General features: G+C 41.4%; 1 protein-coding gene across 8 annotated transcripts in view; it reads left to right on the top strand.

Moving 5' to 3' along the window:
- Positions 1-20,681, top strand: part of ARHGAP26 (Rho GTPase activating protein 26) — a 466,949-nt gene that overhangs the window by 231,291 nt on the left and 214,977 nt on the right. For all 8 annotated transcript variants that reach the window (XM_050794915.1, XM_050794913.1, XM_050794910.1 and 5 more), the window contains exon 12: positions 14,176-14,212. In XM_050794915.1, the coding sequence (XP_050650872.1) occupies positions 14,176-14,212 (37 nt within the window). The remainder of the gene's footprint in view (positions 1-14,175; positions 14,213-20,681) is intronic.

Here is a 20,681-nt window from a genome sequence, read left to right as displayed (position 1 = left end):
TACCCAAGAGAAGTGAAAACACATGTCTTCAATAAGATTTGTACAAAAACCTTTGGACCAGCTTTATGATAGTCACAGACAGGGAACCACCTAGGTGTCCATGAACAAAGGAATCAATAAAACTATGGTATATTCAAACATTAAATTTCAACTCAGAAGTGAAAAGGACTGAAAGTATTGGTGCAGACCACAACACGGATGAATCTTAAAAATTTTATGCTGAGTGCAATCCCATTACTGGGTATATACCCAAAGGATTATAAATCATATAAATCATTCTACTATAAAGATACATGCACACGTATGTTTATTGCAGCACTATTTACAATAGCAAAGACTTGGAACCAATTCAAATGCCCATCAATGATAGACTGGATAAAGAAAATAGGGCACATATACACCATGGAATACTATGCAGCCATAACAAGAATGAGTTCATGTCCTTTGCCGGGATGTGGGTAAAGCTGGAAGCCATCATTCTCAGCAAACTAACACAGGAACAGAAAACCAAACACTACATGTTCTCACTCATAAGTGGGAGTTGAACAATGAGAACACATGGGCACAGGGAGGGGAACATCACACACCGGGGCCTGTTGGGGGATGAGGGGCAAAGGGAGGGAGAGCATTAGGAAAAATACCTAATGCTTGCGGGGCTTAAAACCTAGGTGATGGGTGGTAGGTGCAGCAAACCAGCATGGCACATATACCTCTGTAACAAACCTGCACATTCTGCACATGTATCCCAGAACTTAAAGTAAAAAAAGAAAACAACGTATGCTGAGTGAAACAGATTGGCTATAAAAGAATATATATGATGTAAGTCTGTTTGTTCAGTGATCTAGAATATGCAAAACTAATTAGGGGTACAAAACAAAACAGGACAGTGGTTGCCGGTGCATGGGATGTGTGAGGGGTGGGAGTAAGATGGAAGGAGGTCTGAGGGAACTATCTGAGATGATAGAGATGTTTCTATCTTGATAGAGGTTTAGCTTACATGAGTATATGAAATTGTCACAATTCATGTTTGACACACTTAAGAACTGTATATTTTGTTGTATGTACATTTTACATTTAAAAATGGGCAACTATTGAACTTTAGATGATATGTGTTCTGAAATGTTTAAAAGTAATGATATCTGCAACTCCTTTTAAAATTTATTAAAAACCAGGATGGACTAATGGAAGATAGATGGCTAGATATGTGATAAGGCAAATATAGCAAAATATGAACAACCATAGAATAGAGGTGATGGGTATATGCGTGTTTACTGTCTCTTCTTTCATCTTTTCTGTATGTTTGAGAATTTTTGTAAAGGTATGTGGGTTGGGAGTAAATGTGCTGTTCTGGCTGGCCTAAGTCATACTATTCCTGGAGTCGGAAGTGGAGTGGATTCTGCCTGCGATGGAGGTGGGGGACCCATACAGAGCACAGAATTCTAGAAACTACAGTTCCATTTTAGAAACCTCATTCTGCTCCTTGGGAGTTGTAGGAGAATACTGAGGTTCTCCATGTGGTCACAGTGCTGGGGACACCCTTTCCTGCCAGCTCTAAGCAACAGAACAAAAGAGTGACTATTCTCAGAATCTCTTGTTGCATACATACGAGTTGGCATCAAGATTATTTCTAGGCCGGGCGCGGTGGCTCAAGCCTGTAATCCCAGTACTTTGGGAGGCCGAGGCGGGTGGATCACGAAGTCAGGAGATCGAGACCATCCTGGCTAACATGGTGAAACCCCGTCTCTACTAAAAATACAAAAAACTAGCCGGGCGTGGTGGCGGGCGCCTGTAGTCCCAGCTACTCGGAGGCTGAGGCAGGAGAATGGCGTAAACCTGGGAGGCGGAGCTTGCAGTGAGCCGAGATCGCGCCACTGCACTCCAGCCTGGGAGACACAGCGAGACTCCGTCTCAAAAAAAAAAAAAAAAAAAAAAAAAGATTATTTCTAGATTTGGGGTAGGAAACTCAGCTTCGAGTCATAGATCTAGAAATGCAGTCCTCTGAGCTCACAGCTGTCTGTGGCAAGGGAACAAGTCACCTTTCCCTGTGTCTGTGTTGCATAACATAACATTCACCTTCTGCCTCTCCAAGGGGCATTGTGGGGATGAAGGAGATCATGAACGTGCTTTGAGTTTGTCTGACTGCATCAGCCTCAAGTTACAATGTAGATAGCTCTGCATGCCAGTGCCTGGAACCTCCTGGAAGGAGGGACTGGAGGTTGAAAGGAGCAGCGTGGTGCGCTGACTCACTTTCTGGCCGTGGTTTCTCCTGGACTGGGCCCCACTTGGGCAGCAGAAGAGCCTTATGAGCTCCTACTTTGATGTCCTGCATACCATCCTGAGGAATTTCTCATTTGCAGTTTTCTAAAGCACAAAAGAGCAAGGTTCTCTCTTCTGCTAACAGAGATGTGTAACTATTTCCAAAAACACTGGATTGGGGGTTGGGGAGGGGAGCACATAAAGACATTCTCTGTTTAATATTTCGGTTTCTTTTGGGGGGATGGGAGGTAGTCTCTCCTCTCACCGTGAAAATGGCATGCTGACAGATGAGTGGGTTCACATCCACTTTTTAATGTTGCATCAGCGTGAAGCCAGGAAGTGCTAGAGCCGTAAGAGACTCCTCACACTGCGACCTGGCCACATCCTACATACATGTCAGCTTGCACACTATCTACTGAACTGTCATGCACTTGATAGCAAATGAGCTTGTGCCCTTTCTGCTGTCTTTAAAGATTTCCTGAAATACTTTTCTGACTTGTACGTTACTTAGATTTCTTTCTTCCTCTGTTGCATCCAGTTTTTGTTTATGTTGGCTGTGACTCCAATCTTTGGTTGAGAGTTAGGGAAGTTGCTTATAAAGGTTTTCAGGATTGCTGAATATGAAATGCAAGGAAATTGCATAACATTGCAGCGTTTCCTCCTCTTGTTGCTTGCTTGTTACCCAAAATACAGTAGTTCCTTCTAGAAGCTTGAAGAAATTTGGCAGATCCTATCCTCTGATGGTCTATTGTGGTCTAGAGAGTCAGTGTTATCCTGATTTGAGGTTGAATTTTTCTTAAGGTCAAACAACAAAGCTTCCTGAATTATAACTATGGCAACAGTGTTTATGTAACACGCAAATCAAAGTCACGGGGTAGGGGAGGAGAAGCACTCACAACAATCAGTGTTAATAACCCCAGAACAGTTAGCCTGCGCCTAATTCACCAGGACCAAACACAAGTTAAAATAAATGGCCTACTCCTTCACTGGTTGCTGGGGTGTAACCTACCACCTACATGCTCCAGGAGGAGCTGTTTCACCTTTTCTCTTGAAACTATTTCAGCTTAATTTGAAATTTCTCGCAGAGAAGTGCAGTAAGTGCCAGTGACACTCAAAATGTGAAAGCATTGCTATAAGGATAATTTGCTCATCAAGGTCATTATGACCTGCCTCAGACCTGCAGAGAAAGACCCAGACGAAGGAATGCGCATCTGTAAGCCCCTTGTCGTTTAATCAGGAATAATTTCTTGGACACTGAATATATGCAAACACTTAGATGCCACATAGATCACTTCCCCTAAACCCTGCCCCATAGAAATGTAAAACTGACCTTGATTGGAGATTGGAAATGATGAGAATGAAAAATTGTATTTGGAGGTATTAAATTCTGTAGAATACAGACTGTAGGAGCAGTAAGAGATCAAAGAAACGAGAGATTAAGGTTGTCTGCAGCCATCAAGTAAGTTAGGAAATACTTGTGGAGTAAGGAAAAGGGAAATAACGTTTTTGAGCACCTCCGGTCACTGTGATGACTATTTTAAATTCCGTTAATACTCTCATAAGTATTATTTCTTAGCTCTACTTTGCAATGAGAAAGCAGACTCAGAAATGTTAAATGATCGTCTAAGGGCCCATAGCTCAAAAGCGGTAGAACCAGGTGACAAAATAAAAACTTCATCCAAATTAAATGTAAAGGAGTTTAATTGAGCTATGAACAATTTGTGAATCGGGCAGCCCCCAGAATCACAGCAGATTCAGACAGACTCCAGGGATGCCTCGTGGTCATAACAAATTTATAGACAAAAAATAATAATAATAATAAGTGACGTACAGAAATCAGAAGTAAGTACAGAAACAACTGGATTGGTTACAGCTTGGTGTTTGCCTTATTTGAACATAGTTTGAACACTCACTCACCAGTGTATAAGTGGTTGAGGTATGGCTGCTGGGATTGGCCAAGACTCAGCTATTGTTTCAGGTGTCTACCTATTAAGTTAGGTTACGGTTAGTCCACAAGGACTCAAATATAGGAGTATGGAGTACTTCTCTAGCCATATTTAGTTTGCTTTAACACAGGCCTTAATGCCAAGTTTCCAAAGCCCACAGCATCCAACCCTTGACTCTACTTCATCCAAATCTATTTCTCCCTGTTTTGGAATCTGTCCAGGGCCTATACCAGTGAAAGGGTTAGGCTAATGATGATTAAACCCCAAATGCAGCTAAATTAATCAGCCCAGGAATGCCTGGGCTACCTGCTAGACAGAAGGGGCTTAGGTCTGTGTGTAAGAGGATGCTGGGTCAGTCTCCTGCTTTAGTGGACCATGAAGAGCTCCTATCAGTTATTTAGATTCAGCTGAAATCTGCCTTCCTGGGGACTCCACCCTGACCTTCATCTCTGTTCAGCCCAATAAGATTTCCCCTTCTTCACATCACTGCCCTTTGAGAATCTGAAGACTGGTATTTTGATGTTTTGAAGGCTTCTCTTCTCCAACCAACACTGTGGTTTAGGGAAACACATCTTGTGGAGCAAGTGAGCAGAGCCAGAGAGTGGAGCCAACAAGAACCAGGAGATAGCCAATGTCAAGGTCTAGGTGAGAAGGCAAAGACAATTTGACCTTGGGCAATAGAAAAAGAAGTGGGGATGAGGAATAGGTTCAAGATTTATGATAGTAATAGAAATGATACAACTTGGAACCGATTGGATTTGTGAGGTAGAAGGAATGGGAAATTCAAGGATGACAGCACAGTTTCTTGTTCAACTCTGTTGCACTTTTTTCTCCTTCACGCTAGAGTTCCCTATAAAGCACAAGTAGGACAGCCCTTGTCTGCAAGCAACAGAAACAACTACAAAATAAAAAGGATGTTATTGATATACTATGGAAAGAGCAGGGATGAGCTTCTGATATGTTAAGATAAAAGGACTCAAATGATACCATCAGAATCCCATGTCCCTTCATTCATGGCTCTGCATTCCTTTGTTTGACCTTTTCTGCTCAAGGCTTTGCCTGTGTGGTAGCCGAAGTTGGCCTCAAAAGCTTCAGGTATGCATCCTGTTTTCCTAGCAACACAAGGCCTCATTTCCAATAGTTGTGATAAAAAGTGAGTGAGTGTCATTGGCTGAGTTTGGCTTGGGCCAATGACATGTGCCGTAGGATGCATAGTCTGGATCACATGCAACAAACCTGAAGATGGAATTGGGACCAGCCCCACCCAAATCATATGGACTTGCCTTGGCAGGGAGGTGGATCCCCAAGGAAAATGAGGGTGGTTTCCCTGGAAAAAGAGGGGCATGGATGTTGAACAGTACTAATCACAGGTGTCCAGAGCACTTTTCCCCCCCCAGTGTTACTGAGGAATAATACAAAGAGATAACTTGCTTATATCCACAAGGTACAAAGCAGCAGGCAGTGCTTGAACTAATGGAAAAGAAAGTTTATTTTTCTATTTGTCATCATTGTTGTAATTACGTTTTGAACAGCAAGCAGCAATTTTTATTCACCAGCAAGAAAGCTTCAGGGGCTGTTAAAAGACTCTGTCTTTTGGATGGCTGTAGGAGCACAGCCATTTGGTCACTTTTTACTGGGCCATTTTCTAAGAGACTGCCTAGTCTTGAGATGCCTCTGATTGTGTAGGGGAAGGCACTCGGCACCAATAGGTACAGAACCCCTTCCTTAGCCCTTATTTCAGAACTCCCCAGTGGTACCATGGGCTCCAAAACTATTAGCAGCATTCGTTGTCACCTGGTGGATGTAGACCTAACACACAGGGGCGGAACATAGAAAATAAATGGCGATGTGAGGGATTTTGATAGCCTTGAGTTAAGCCAAATAAGATATATCTGTATCCTGTTGTCTCCTAGGAAAGCCTGAATTGTCTATTTCCATTCCCTTGTAAGAAAGTTTCATAGAGAATTTGCCAGGTGATGGGGGAACAAAACAGTCACCTGGACACCTGAGCACACATCTAGCTTGCCTTTTCTGTCTGGCCAATGCATTGTCCTCACCAACTCCACCTTTACTGGTTTTTTTTTTTTTTTTTTTTTTTTTTCAATTGCAGTTTCTCTCTTACTCTATTTATCCAGTCAGTACTTTCTGAGTGGCTGGCTATGTGCCAGTTACTGAACCCCCTTTATGTATAATTCTACAGGGTAAGAGCAAGGTCTTGACACTGGTTCAGGAATCAGTCATTGGGAAGTGCCATCAACTATATTTTTATTGGTTTCACATTTGAGGGAGCCTCCCTAAGACAGCAAGTGCAACAGTGGTAGCAGTGGAAAGGGAAAGCCTGACAGAGTATTGCCAGCTGAGAAACAGAAAAGTTGCAACAACCATGTTATTTTTGCTCCACTGAGCATGTTTCACCACTCAGACCATAGTGATGAGAGCCACATTTCTCATGGGAGGAGGAGGAGGAAGAACCAATAGCTGGCTCCCAAGCTCTGACCCCTTGAGTTGATACACATCCTTATTTACTCCGGGCTATTCATGCTTCAGATTCAAACAATTCCTTCTCAAAAGCTTTTCCAAATGTGGCCAGTGGCCCATGGGTGAAAAGAGAAGTCCGGATCTAGAAAAATCATGTCCATTATTGGGTTTCATGGGTGGCATTCCACAGACTAAGGGTGTCTTACTAGTAACTTCTCAGGGGTGCTATCAAAAGTTCCTAAGACTGGGCACAGTGGCTCATGCCTGTAATCCTAGCACTTTGGGAGGCCGAGGCGGGTGGATTGCCCGAGCTCAGGAGTTTGACACCAGCCTGGGCGACACGGTGAAACCCCATCTCTACTAAAGTACAAAAAATTAGCCAGGCGTGGCCTGTAGTCCCAGCTGCTCAGGTGGCAGGAGAATCACTTGAACCCAGGAGGTAGAAGTTGCAGTGAGCCGAGATCGCACCACTGCACTCCAGCCATGGTTGACAGAGCAAGACTCTTTCTCAAAAAAAAAAAAAAAAAAAAAAAAAAAGTTCCTAAATTTAGCCTGTGTTAGTGTTTGCCGAACATTCTAATATGGTGCTCAACTGAGAAACCTGCCACACAGTCTTTGGCAACCCTGGCCAGTTCTCTCTGTATGTGCTGATAGGTTTTAGGAGGGATGTTTTTTGGGCATCCTAAAATGTCTCAAGCTGGTTGTGGTTTTTAATTACTGCCACACTTGTATTAATTGGAAGTTTGTAGAATTCCTGTTATGCTTAAATTGGGTGGAAATTTTGTTATTACATAATGGTTGCATTGTTGCCATTTTAATTACTGCTTAGCCTCTTTTGAGTTCTTTGTTAATTGGCAGGCTATTTTTCCTCTGGAAAGCAGGACTGGGTGGAGAAGCTGTATGAAGTCGTGGTTGAGTACAGACTCTGGTCTACTGTGCTCTGCCTAAATCAAATCCTGGCTCTGTAATTTGCTAGTATGTAACCTTTGGAAAGTTAATTAACCCATGTGATGCTATGAAATAGAAGCAGGTGTAGTACCCCATAGACTTGAGGATGAAATAAAATCATTCATTTAAATGCTTAGTATGGTGCTTGGCACATAATTGATAGTGAAAAAGTGGTTGGTGGCAGGTGGCTATTTTTATGTTTGATTGCTATTTTAAAAAAGATTAAGAACCATTGATCTAAAAGTTGACCTTAGATTGTCTCCTTTCCTTTCCCTTCATCTATTAGTTTCAGTTGGTTATATTACATTGCCAACAAGACCAATGCCACAGGGTCCCTCAAATGACATTTCCCATCCTTAGCCATTTATCCCGTAGGGGATACATTTCCATCACCAGAAAAGGCTTTTATTTATTTATTTATTTTTGCTTTTTAAACACAGTGGGAAGAGAAGGAAGGAGGAAAATAACAGTGATGATGATGAAAGTTAATCCTTATAAAATGTTCAATAGGCCATAGAATTTACATTCAGTGCTGTGTTGAATATTGTATATCTGTGATTCCATTTAATTATTACAACAATCCTAAGAGGTGGAGAGTGTTAGTATCCTTTTTCAGATGGCAAGACTGAGGTCTGGGGTGATAACTGATGCGCATGTTAGCCAACAAATAGTAAAGTTGGACTTTGAACCTAAGCAGTAGATTACTACAAGTTTGTCACCACTGACAGAAACAATGCAAAAGAACAAGCTCTTTTGACTCTAGTGATGGACTCATTTTGTCACACAGAGGGGATGAGATGATATTCGACGGTGTAGAACCAGCCTGTTCACTGTTTTAAGATGTTGACACATTGCCCCATTCAGTGTGTCTACACATTGGTACATCAGGGGAGCATCCAGGTGGGAGGAGATTAGATATCCCAGGCTACTTGGAGTAGACCTCAGGGGATCATAGGGTTTGGATGTGCATTTAGGTAAAGATGGTGCGGTTTAGAGAGGAGCATCAGTTTTAAACAAATTTACTTATGAACCTATTTTTCCAGCATTTTTATTTTGTCCAGATTTTGATCCAAAGTGTGGTATGGCTGAACTCTAACGCAGCTGTGTGTGAAAGGGAAAAGTTCCATTGTTTTGTCAAATTTTTGCTTTACTTATGTCTTTAATTTCTACATTTGAAAAACAAGCCTCTCTGCTTTCTCAGTACGGCTTGGATAATGGTAATAAAGGTACTCATAGAAAAATTCTGGGAATCCAAATGACTCTGTGTATTCTCTGTTAATTCTGTAGGGACATGTAAACTGAATTGGCTCAGCGGTGAACAGAATTTACTGCAAAATCACATCGTGGTGCAGAGGAAGCATATGAAGGCTTTCCTCGCCCTCCTTTGATTTATTAAATTGTACTTTCATTGCAGCTTCTGGGTAAGGACTCAGAATTGCAGTGCCCTGTGATTTGTATCAAAGAGCTACTCTCCACCCCTGGTGTTTATCATCAGGATCAAACCCTGTGGTTCAGAGAGAATATGAAGTGTTGCTTCTACACTAGATGCCAGCTGGTTGCATGGATTCGTGGTAAATACTCCAGGCTAGAATCAGAAGGCTGTTCCCAGTTTCATTTTCTTTCTGACTCAGAGCAAGTTCTTCCTTCTGTGATTCACCTGTCCAGCTGCCCACAACATCTCACCTTTATCATCATCATCTTCATCATCGTCATCGTCATCGTCATTGTCGTCATCATCACAATGACTTATTGATCATGTGGTTAGTGGTTAAGTGCTTGGTGTCTGGAGACAGACCGTGGGAGTTCCTGTCTGGACTCTGCCCATTTCCAGCTGTCTGACCTTGGCCATGTGACCTAACTTCTCTAATGCCTCAGTTTTCTCATCTCTGTGACAGGAATAATTAGGCTGGTATGAGAACCGAATAAGACAGTGCACACAGAATGCTTGGCATGGTGTCTGGCACATAGCAGGGCTTTTGTCATCATCATCATTACTAATTTCTATCTGTCGTAATTATTCTTTAATGACTCTTAGATAGTTCCTGATAAGATAAAGTAAACACATGTAATTTCTCTTTTCCAGAAGCATATACTTGAAAATAGATACTTGTAGGCATGGATCTTTAACAAATCTTCATATACAACGGTCGGTAGAAACTAGACTATACCTACATCAAAGTATGTAAACCCAAAGGAGACAATGTTCCCAGGTTTTAGAGTACTCTAGCTAAGCAGAACAGATAGAGGTTAGCTGAAGCTGAGTTGTCGAAGGTGCGTTAACTGTTTCAGTCTTCTGAGGAGCCATAAATCAGGGCATTGTTCAGTGCCCGTTGTCCGCTTGGGTTGCTCCTGGAGAGTTGGGTTCTATTCTATTAAGATAGATACTCTAAAGAGGCTTACCTGAAAGCATATAAATTTGAGATTGCTAATCATAAGACAAAGCTATGGTCAAAGTGACCTTTCAGGACATTGCTCTTGCCTCTGAACCTCAGTCTGATGCTAGTGGGCAGCTATGAGATCTGTAGAAGAAGGATAACCCAGAGCAGACCGACCATTTCTAAAGGGTGAATTAGATGCTGTTGGCTTCTGTCAGTATAGAAGGTATTTATGAGCCATAATACCAACCAGTGGAGGGGCTTGGTAGTGATATACATTTGCCACTGCCTAGAAAGGTAAAAGGGAATTATTGGAACATCCTTTAGAGGCAAGATAGAATAGTACATCACTGACCAGCTCTGTGTCCTTACACAAACTGTGTAACCACTCTGGGTCTCAGGTTCCATATCTCTAAAATGTGAATAATTCTAGACCTCATCCATATGGTGGTTGCAAGGATTAGACGTTGCCATGTGTGGCACTTGGTAAGTGCTAGGTAAACAAAACCATTCCTGCTTAGTGCTGTGACTGAGCCAGCATCTGGTTGCTTCCCCACCCTGGGCCTTCTTTGTTGGGCCCTGTAGTCACAAAGTCCTGGTAAGCAGGATTTGTTGGCTTCATTTCAAAACTCATTCTCCTTGGCTCATTAACCCAAACCAGACAGAGATTAACGGCCTGGCCTCAGAGGAGCAGGTGGGTACATGTTTCTGGTGCCTTTGGCTCATTGATTATACTTCTCCAATTCAGGGATTGCTTGGGTGTTCCAGGAAGGGATCTCCTGAGACCCAGGAAACATTGAAAGACAGTAATTTGGCACAAATTCATCCTAATTAAGGAGGGCTGGAAGTCCTGCATTTTACTATTCCTTCTGGATTTTGCCAGCTATAAATAGAAGCAAGTTTCCCTTGGATAGAATGTTTGAATTTACTGGGAGAAATGCAGGGATCAAGGATGGCTGAAAAAAAATACTTGCCAAAGTGTGGTCTTCTCTACTGTACTTCCCTTGCCCAACTTTCCAAGGTTAGTGAATGCCAGTCACCATGGATCTCTGGTCCTAGCTATTACACTGTGACCCATTTCACTCACAGGTCACAAGGCTATGCAGGATCGGATCGCTGCCCCTCTGCCCTATCCTCATCTCCTACCCCTCTCTGCATTGCACTGATTGCCAACCACACTGGCCTTCTTCCTTCAAATGCAATGACTTTTCACCTTCTAAGGACTGGTACTTTTTGTTGGCACTGGCCCCACATCTTCCCAAGGAGGTGCCCCTCATCGGTCAGGCCTGGCGCAAAGGTCACCTCTTCCGAGAAGCATTTCCTCACCTAAAGTCCACAATACACCCCCGCTTTTTTTTATTTTAACTTTCTCCAATGTACTTATCAATATTTGAAGTAATCATATTTGTGCATCTGCTTATTTCTGTTTTCTTCACTAATTGGAAAGTTTTATGAGAGCAGAGATTACAGATGTCTAGTTCATCTGTATCCCCAGTACCTGGAACATTGCCTGACCATTATAAGCACACAGTAAATATTTGTTAAATGCATGGATAAGTAAACGAATCACGAGCAACATGGGAAATTACTATTTAGGAGGTCTTCAAACTTTTCAAAGCTGCTATGCCCTTGTTCAACAGCCACATGAGTAAAATGGATAAAAGCCAAGGGAGGGGTCATTTGCTTTCACCCTCTCTCCAACCCCTTTGGCAGTCCTTGTTTGTGCAGGTGCTGTGGGGCTCGATTTGGAAACCATGGTCTAGCTCAAGTTCATTTATATAGATGATAAAGATGCTGCTGAGGGAGAATGGGCCACTGTGTTTCCTCTTTTAAGTAGAAATTACACAACCTCTATGTCAGCCTCCACCTAGACTTGGTGGTGACTTTTGCCCTCCCCTTAGATTCCTTGAATGTTAAGCATTTCTTTTCTCAGTAGTAGAGTCCAGAGCACTTGCATTGTGTTGTGCTGTTTCATTGTATTTCTTTGGCACAATCTCATTTGATGTTCACAGCATCTCTGGCTGAGTCAGTCAGGAAAACCTATCATCGCCCACATTTTATAGATGAAGAAATTAAAGTTCAGCAAGATGAAGTTACCGATGGGGAAGCCCAGGCCAGGATCAAAATCCTTTGACTCCTTATCTCTCGAACTTTTAGGTATATGCATTGATGCCTTTTTATTCATTAGACAATCCTCTTTAAGTACAGAAACCTCTTCCCTTTTTCCTAATCTTTCTGACCTTTAATAAGTGGCCTGGTAGCTTTAGTTTTCCTTAGAAAACTAATAATAAAATAGGGTGATTTGTTATATTTAGAGCTTGATAATTCAAAGACCTTCTTGAGTGACTCCCTCATTTTACAGATGAGGCAATAGATGCCCAGAGAGGCTAAGAGACCCAATGACACAAAGCAGCTAAAGGGCCAAGTGGGACCTCTTGACCAGCCATTCTCCGTCATATTTCTTAAGTAAAAAATCCCTTTCTGGATTTAATGGTTCTTTTCAGAGGTGGTTGTCTTGGTTTCTTTAGGGGTTAAATAAGTGGTTCTCAACAGAGAGTGGCCATTAGAATCACTGGAGGGAGATATATATAAAATTATATATAAAATATATATAATAATTATATATAATATATATAATATAATATATAATTATATATATTATGATCAGGTTCACCTTATACCTTTCTATACCTACAGAACCTTAATAACCAAAGAAGGGCTTGGGTTCTATGATTTTTTTTCTTTACTTAATTAATTTATTTATTTTAGATAGAGTCTTGCTCTGTTGCCCAGGCTGGAGTGCAGTGGCATGATCTCGGTTCACTACAAGCTCCACTTCCTGGTTCATGCCGTTCTCCTGCCTCAGCCTCGCGAGTTGCTGGGACTACAGGCGCCTGCCACCACGAGTGGCTAATGTTTTGTGTTTTTTAGTAGAGACGGAGTTTAACCATGTTAGCCAAGACAGTCTTGATCTCCTGATCTCATGATCCACCCCCCTTGGCCTCCCAAAGTGCTGGGATTACAGGTGTGAGCCACTGCTCCCAGCCAATTTTTTTCTTTTCTAAAGTAGAGGTTTCATCTTATTTAATTATGACAGCATATCAGGGACGGGCAAACTGTGATCCACAGACCAAATCCAGCCCACCACCTTCTTTTGTAGAGCCCATAAGCCAAGCATCATGTTTACAAACAAACATCTACAATCGACTTTATAAGGAATACTAACTTTGAGCACCAATTAAGCTAAATATCAACCTCTCTTAAAAAAAAAATTCTTCTGATTAGTAGGCTTACATTTCAGAAAATCATACTCAAATATTATTAGATTCTCAATTTTGTCAAAAAATTTATGAAAATGTGCTTTCTATCTTGTTGTAGAAGTAGCTACATAATGTCATTGATTTTGCCTCTTGGCTCACAAAGCGTAAAATGTTAACATCTGACCCTTTGCAAGAAAAACTTGCTGACCCTTGCAGTATGTCCTTGTCTCTTTTATATTGGGCATTTTCTTTTTCTTTATTGGGGTACTTTCCCTTTTTATGATTTCTATTATTTAAGGGGTTTCTATGGAAAATATATATTCTCCTTATAACATTCAAATTTCTAGAAGTACGCAGAGTAAAAAGTAACAGTTCCCACTCCCCAGTATTAACAGTCAACGTTTCTGATGTAAAGGTCCTGACTTTGCCACTAACTAGCTGTGAGACATTAGTTAACCCCTCTAGGCTTCATATTCTCCATCTGTGAAACAGTGATAATAACAGCTCCTGCCCAACAGAATTGTCATGTTGATTATTTCAGATCGTTCATGTGAAATGCTTAGCACATTGCCTGGTACGCAGTTCATGCTTAACGATTTGTAACTAATTTTAATTTTTTTCTCTTTTCTCTTTATGTACGCATATACATTTACTTGCTTTCTTGAAAAGAGGGAATTTTTTTTTTTACACAATAAAGTTGCACAGATGATTCTGATGCACACACACTTAAGAACAGCTAAAGTAAATACTGAGAAGTAGATAATTATTGAATGGGTTCATATTTGGGAGCCAGAAATTACTTTCTACTTCATGGTGCAAACTAGGGAAAATGAGGAAGATAATGGTTTTCTACAGTGAACCTATAGGGTGGTATAAAATGCACACAAGTGAATTTTCATTTTTATTTTCCAGGTCTACAACTCGAACAAAGACAGCCAGAGTGAAGGGAGTAAGTATGATGCTTGGGTAACCTACAGCCAGGGTTGGGAGTGGGCTTTGAGAAGTTGCTACTCCAGGCGCGAACCACCAGGCGGTGCTGTGGGCATGTTGGGTTGGCCCCAGTTCCCGAGTGCAGTGGGACATGTCTCCACCCCAACTTTCCACCGGTGACTCCAGAGGGACGGTAAGTAAGCCTGGCTGGCAAGGCTGTAGTGACGCCTTGCATTGAAATAATGTGTCACACTTTACAAAGCATTCTTGTGTACATTATCTCCTTTAATCGTAGGTCTTAAGACTATAGCTCATCACCACTTAAAAGTTACTTAATACAGTAGTACTCAACTCCCCGAGAGCCTTATCCTGTGGGAAAGCCAAAGTTGCTTTTGCCTCCAGCATGGTCTCGCTCAGAGGACTGGATAGGCAATAACTATGTTAGGTGATTTCTTAGTAACTCTGTTTTCTTCGTGGTCTGTTGGGGGAGGAAAGAATGGAGATGAATTCTATGGTAACATTCTTCTCTGCTGGAAGTGTCCCTGGGCAGCCTCTGTAGACCATAGTGCATTTGCCCTGCTGCTGCCTGTAAGCACTCTAGTTAATCATGATTTCCAAGGGTACCTGTAACCTTGTAAAGGCAACGGGATTAAAATGAACCTGCTACTGGTACAATGTTCGGGCTGATTATCTCCTTGGCGTATGGGAGAAAAAACAAAATCCTTCCAGGTTGCTGCAAGAGTACAAAGGAAATCCTGTCACCTTGCTTTGTAAAACCCACTTGAGAAAAAATTTAAAGGTAGCCCCACTGTGAATTCCAGTTGTGTTAGGAAAATCAGTAGCACAGTGCCTCTCCACGTGGACCAAAGGATGAAGTGTTTTTTTTTTTTTTTTTTTTTTTTGTGAAAGTCATTATAGGACAGAGAATTTTTCCCCCTTTCTTTCTCTTCAAAATATAAGTTTTACGCGGGAGTTTTATATAAAATGTTAAGTAATTTGGAATGTCTGCTGTGGGTAGGTTGAGAGGCCTTTTTTGAGAGGAAAAAAAATGTTCCCCCTCACCTCCAAAAAAAAAAAAAAAAATGAACAAGGGAAAAATTTCAAGTAAATATGCAAGGAAACAAAGACGTAATTCCACCCTACCCCACTCCCAATTAGGTAAGATTGTTTTAGAGCGCCTGAAGTCAACTCTGGCTAACTGAGGCAAAAACAACAGTAACAATAATGAAGGAATATGTAAGGCTGTATGGTAGCTTGTAGTAAGGTCGGAGGAGCTGAAAAGCGAGGCTTGAGAACAGGCGAGTTCTGGAGACCCAGGAACCCGATGAGAAAGGGTCTTCTGGATAATACGATAAAGCTCTAAACTGTTTGTAGTCCTTGCCTCACCTTTCTGAAGATTGAAATTCCCAGGCATCAAGTTGGTCTAACTTGGGTCCACCCAGGGGAAAACTGTACACTTTGATTGAAAGTTTTAAGACTGCTGCAAAAAATGGGAGTAGGGTAGTTTCCCAGAGGGAAATCAGGGAAGCCATCAGGACCAGAGGGGATGGATGCCAAGCAGGCTACACTAACAGATACTCACACCTGGCCCCTCCTGGGACACACTGTAATAAAGTACCCAAAAGTGGTGGGGGAGGAGAGGCATATGAATGGAGACCTCCACCCACACTGGCCAGAATTTTACTTGTAACTTGTGACCTTATGAACTTACATCTCTCTATTTGAGATAACTCCCAATAGATTTGAAAGACAACCATGGTTCTAGTAGTGGGCATCCCAACTGGTTCTGATATTTCTTAAGGCATTTTGAGAATATGCTTTGGAAACCTGAAAAAAGTGACCACCCTCTAACCCCCCAATGGCTTGTCCTAAAGAAATCATTAGAGTGCAAAGATAGTTTGTACTTATTTGTACAAATAAGTTTGTTGGGGCATTGGTGAAAATAGCAAAGAATGAGAAACAATCTAAATACCAAATAGGGAGCTGGCTAAATCAATTAAGGAGTGATACACAGCCTTTACAAAGAACCAGAGAGGGCTGGGTATATTTGCTGAAATTGTGTTGATAGTATGTTAATGATTGATATTATAAAAAACTAGGCTATAGAACAACATACCTAATAACATGCATTACTTGACCTCCCTCGAGAAAAGAATAAGACAGACAATTTTATTTTTGAAAATACAAGCAGTTGTGACATTTTGCTTTTGGCATCTCGTTATTCACAGAGCAAAGAGAGTTGCTTGTCTTGGGTATCTAATGATTCTTCCATCATTACCCTTTCATCTAGCACATAGGAGATAAAAAGATGGATTAAAAAAATTGGTCACTTTTGCCAGTGCAGTGGCTCACGCATGTGATCCCAGCACTTTGGGAGGCCGAGGCAGGTGGATCACAAGGTCAGGAGTTCGAGACCAGCCTGGCCAACATGGTGAAACCCCGTGTCTGCTAAAAATATAAAAATTAGCCGGGCATGGTGGCACACGCTTGTAATCCCAGCTACTCAGGAAGCTGAGGCAGGAGAATCGCTTGAACCTGAGAGGCAGAGGTTTCAGTGAGCCAAGATTATGCCACTGCACTCCAGGGTGGGCAATAGAGTAAGACTCCATCTCAAAAAAAAAAAAAAAAAAAATATATATATATATATATATATATGCGCCACTTTTTCAGGAGTCATTTAAATAGGAATTTTTTTTTTTTAGGGTATTGATTGATTTCCAAGCTGGCAAACCAGTGTAATGGTCTGGTTTAGTGCTTCCTCACCCTTTTTTGGACCCTTTCCCACATGGTGCAGGTTCTTAGCTTCCCCTCCTTGCTGGGGTTGTTGTACTGTATCTCTTGATTGCAGTAATTTGCAATGTAATCCAAACCCATAGGGCTCAGCTACCACAGGTGGCGCTAATGCTCTGGGTCTTGATTGTTCTGCCACACTCCTTCTGTTATATCACGATCTAAAGATATAAAGCCAATCTGATATGAATTTAAGAGTGAGGCATTGCTCTTCTTAACCAGATTCCAAATGTCTAGAGTCCAAATTCCAAATGTCCAGCATTTTCCTTTCTAGGAAATGTTTTGGTGGGAATTTCAATGCAAACATTTTATCACAGAGCCAGCATGTTTTGAAGGAGCAGATAGCAAAAGGGAATTTCTGAATTCGATGCTTTCATCTTGAAGTTTCTCTCAGGGCATACGGTGCCTGTGGAGTATAAGACAGGGCCACAAGTAATGTCTGTCAGCTGCTGGTATTTTCCAAATGACCCAGTTGCCAGGGATAGGATGGCAGCTGATAAATATATGTACGTTTCTTTGCAGAGCCTTTTCTTCTCCTCTTTTCTATTCTCTGTTTGGATCTCAGGTTTAGAGAGTTGAATTCATCACACTCCCCTGTTCATGGCACAGTATCAGCACAGGTTTCTTGATTCATTCATTCTTTCCTTTTGTTTCGTTTTATTTATTCATTCCCTTTTAGTTCTTTTTTCTAAAATGTGTGTCTTTTATCTTCCTGTGTTCTTAATAAATGGTGTGAGTTAATAAATGTTCTGTGTCTTGTTTTATTTCTTATTTTGTGCCCTCATCATTGTGTTAGGAGCCTTTCGTATTCCTCTGTGTCCTTTTATGCTGTGGCTTCTGATTACTGCATAATTTGTGGTACACAGCACTTTGTATCTGTTTTTGTAGAGATGTACTCCATCTCCTCATGCCTCCAACTCCTCATCACCACTCACACCACCACAGTGTACATCTTTGTATATGTCTTCCTGTGTGAGAATTCCTCTGGGATACACCCACCCAAAGCATTGCTGGCCAAAGGCTATGCATAGACTTCATTTAAGCACTCTCCTGTATTGTTCTCCAGAGTGGTTGATCTGCATTCCCAGCAACCCAATGTGCAAATTTCTCCATTCCTGCCAACTCTTACCAGTATTCAGCTCTCTAATTTTTTGCCAGTCTGATAGGTGTAAAATGATAGCTCATTATTGTTTTAATTTGCATTTCTCTGGTAATTAATGAATTTGAGCACCTATTCATATGCCTGTTAGTTTACTGGGTTTTCTCTTCTGTTAATTGCCTATTCATGTCCTTTGCCCATTTTTCTATTTCAGTTACCATCTTTTCTTTTTGATATGTAAAAAGTTCCTACTGATACTAGATACTAATCCCTTGTTGGATTTAGCCAGTTTAAATATATTCTCATCTTATCATCTGTCTCTTAATTCGTGGTATCCTTCTTTGACTATAAAGTCTTTAAAGCCTTTTTATATATTCAAATCATCTCTTTTTTGCCTTCTGGTTTATGATTTTCAAGTTGTATTTTGGAGAAGGCCTTTATGACCCATGTCACAAAGATGTGTACCTATGTTTTCTTTTATTGGCTTTATGAGTGTGTCTTTCACATTTAAGTTTCGAATCCAGCTGATTTCCACCATGTTATGAGATGTTCCATGAAGATCCATTCTTATTTTTATCCACGGGAAGTGTTAGTTTTCCTGTTAATATCTACTAAGCTACCTATTCTTCCCTTGATTGATTTGTAGTGCCGGTGTTCTTGCATTTTAGGTTTGCATATTTTAGTTCTGTCTCTGAGCCCTTTATTCAGGTTTTTTGTGTAGCTGTTTTTGTCCCAATACCTCTCTGTTTTTAATAATAACTTTGAGGCAACTCTTAATATCCACTTATTTAAGTCTCCTCTATTCAATCTCCTTTTTGAGGTTTGACTTGGGTATTTATGAGTCTTTATCCTTCAGTATAAATTCTAGAATAAGTTTAAGAAGTTTCTCCCAAAATAAAATTTTTCTTTGGGATTGCATTAAATCATACAGATTATTTGGAGGATGTTGACACCTTTGTAATATTAAGTCATGTCTTCCAAGGGCTTTGAATGTCTTTCCATTTATTCAGACCACCAGCGTTTTTTATTAGAATTTTCTTTTTCTGCCTAGAGATCATGTGTGCTCCTGGTCAAGTTAATCCCTAGATACTAAATTTAAAAACCAATATTTTATTTTTGCCAACCCTGCTACCTGTGGGGACCCTTCCTGGGTTTGCTTCTAGAATGTCAGGAATCTGTATCAGTGACACCAGATTCTCTAATGGGTCAAACTCTTACCTAATAGAGAAGGGAAGGAGAAAAGGGAGGTATAGGTAATAAAGAAGAAGAAAGTATGATTTTGTTCTTCTTAAGCTTTTTTTTTTTTTTTGAGGAAGTGATCACTGCCAGTGTCAGTCACCTAGTCATCTGATACCTGTCATTCATTCGCCCCTTTCATTATTACAGAGAACAAGACTGCCCTGGGCAAGAACCGTTTTTCCCATCTCACCCCCTGCAGCCCCGTTGTCTTTTTGTCTTTTTGCTGTTCCCTACCTTTGGGTACAAGATAGGGAATGTCTTTAGGGAGTTATAAGATTTACTCCCCAAAGACTATGAGAATTCGTTCATTTTTCTTTGTAATGAGTCCAGGTTGGAAGCAGGACGAGAGGCCTGTTCTCAGCCCAGGCTGCTATTGTCCTGCTGTCCCACCTGAGAGAAGGTTAGAAAGCTGAGAACTTGTCAGAGAGAACACACCAGTCCAGTGCAAGGGAGTAAGAGAAGAGCAGGCTCTCATAGTGTGAGTTGGTCTTTTCCAAGTTTGACGTTTTAAATTACAAATGTCACTGCCTATTTAACTCTAAAAAGATTAGCTTGTTTACAGGAATGCTGCCCTCCCACTGCTTCTCCAACTGCTTGAAGGCTGAAGTCTGACAGATTGAGGCAGAGAGGGCTCAGTCTCCTAATCTAGACTTTACAGTGCCACTTTCCTCGATGTGGGTATTAACTCAGATTCCATAGGTTAATCGGGTTATGTTGAAAGGAATATGCTGAAGTTGCTGCAGGCGTGCCTTCTCTTGCACGTCAGGACCTGGCTCAGCGCTGGCCATCTGGCTTTTCAAAATGGCATTGTGTGGTTCACTCCACTTCTCACTCTTGTTCAACATTTTCCTGTTACTCCCACCTGGATCTTGTGCTGGATGAAACCGCGGGAGTCTAGGCTTCCTGTAGCTCTTCCTTCAGTGAATGCCTCTAGAAGTTCTTGGACTCCTGGCTTCACGTGATCCTCCCATCTCAGCCTCTCAAAGTGCTGGGATCAGAGGCATGAGCCGCCATGCCCAGCCTTCTGGGCGTTCCTAAGGGCAGGTGGCAGTGAGATATGTGAGTACTGAGAGGTAAGGACACTCATAACTAGAACACATGTCTGTCTCTACCTTTAAAGCTCATGTGATCTGCTGTGGAGGTTCAGACCACAGGGAAACAATAGACAGGTGGCCGAGTTACATCGTGTGGGTGTACGTTATATTCATACCATCTACAGAAGTGCCCAGGGTGCAGACTACATGCCCAGAGCTCATGGATTTGAGAGTGGGCTCAGAGTGGGATTCCATCTTGGTTAAAAACACGTAAAAAATGGAAATTTCCTCCTTTCTCTCCTCCCCAGAAGAAGAAAATATAACAC

The sequence above is a fragment of the Macaca thibetana genome, chromosome 6 (genome assembly GCF_024542745.1).
Source record: "Macaca thibetana thibetana isolate TM-01 chromosome 6, ASM2454274v1, whole genome shotgun sequence".
Classification (NCBI taxonomy): Eukaryota; Metazoa; Chordata; class Mammalia; order Primates; family Cercopithecidae; genus Macaca; species Macaca thibetana.
The sequence above is the reverse complement of the archived record's forward strand: the minus strand, read 5'-3'. Positions and strand labels throughout refer to the sequence as shown.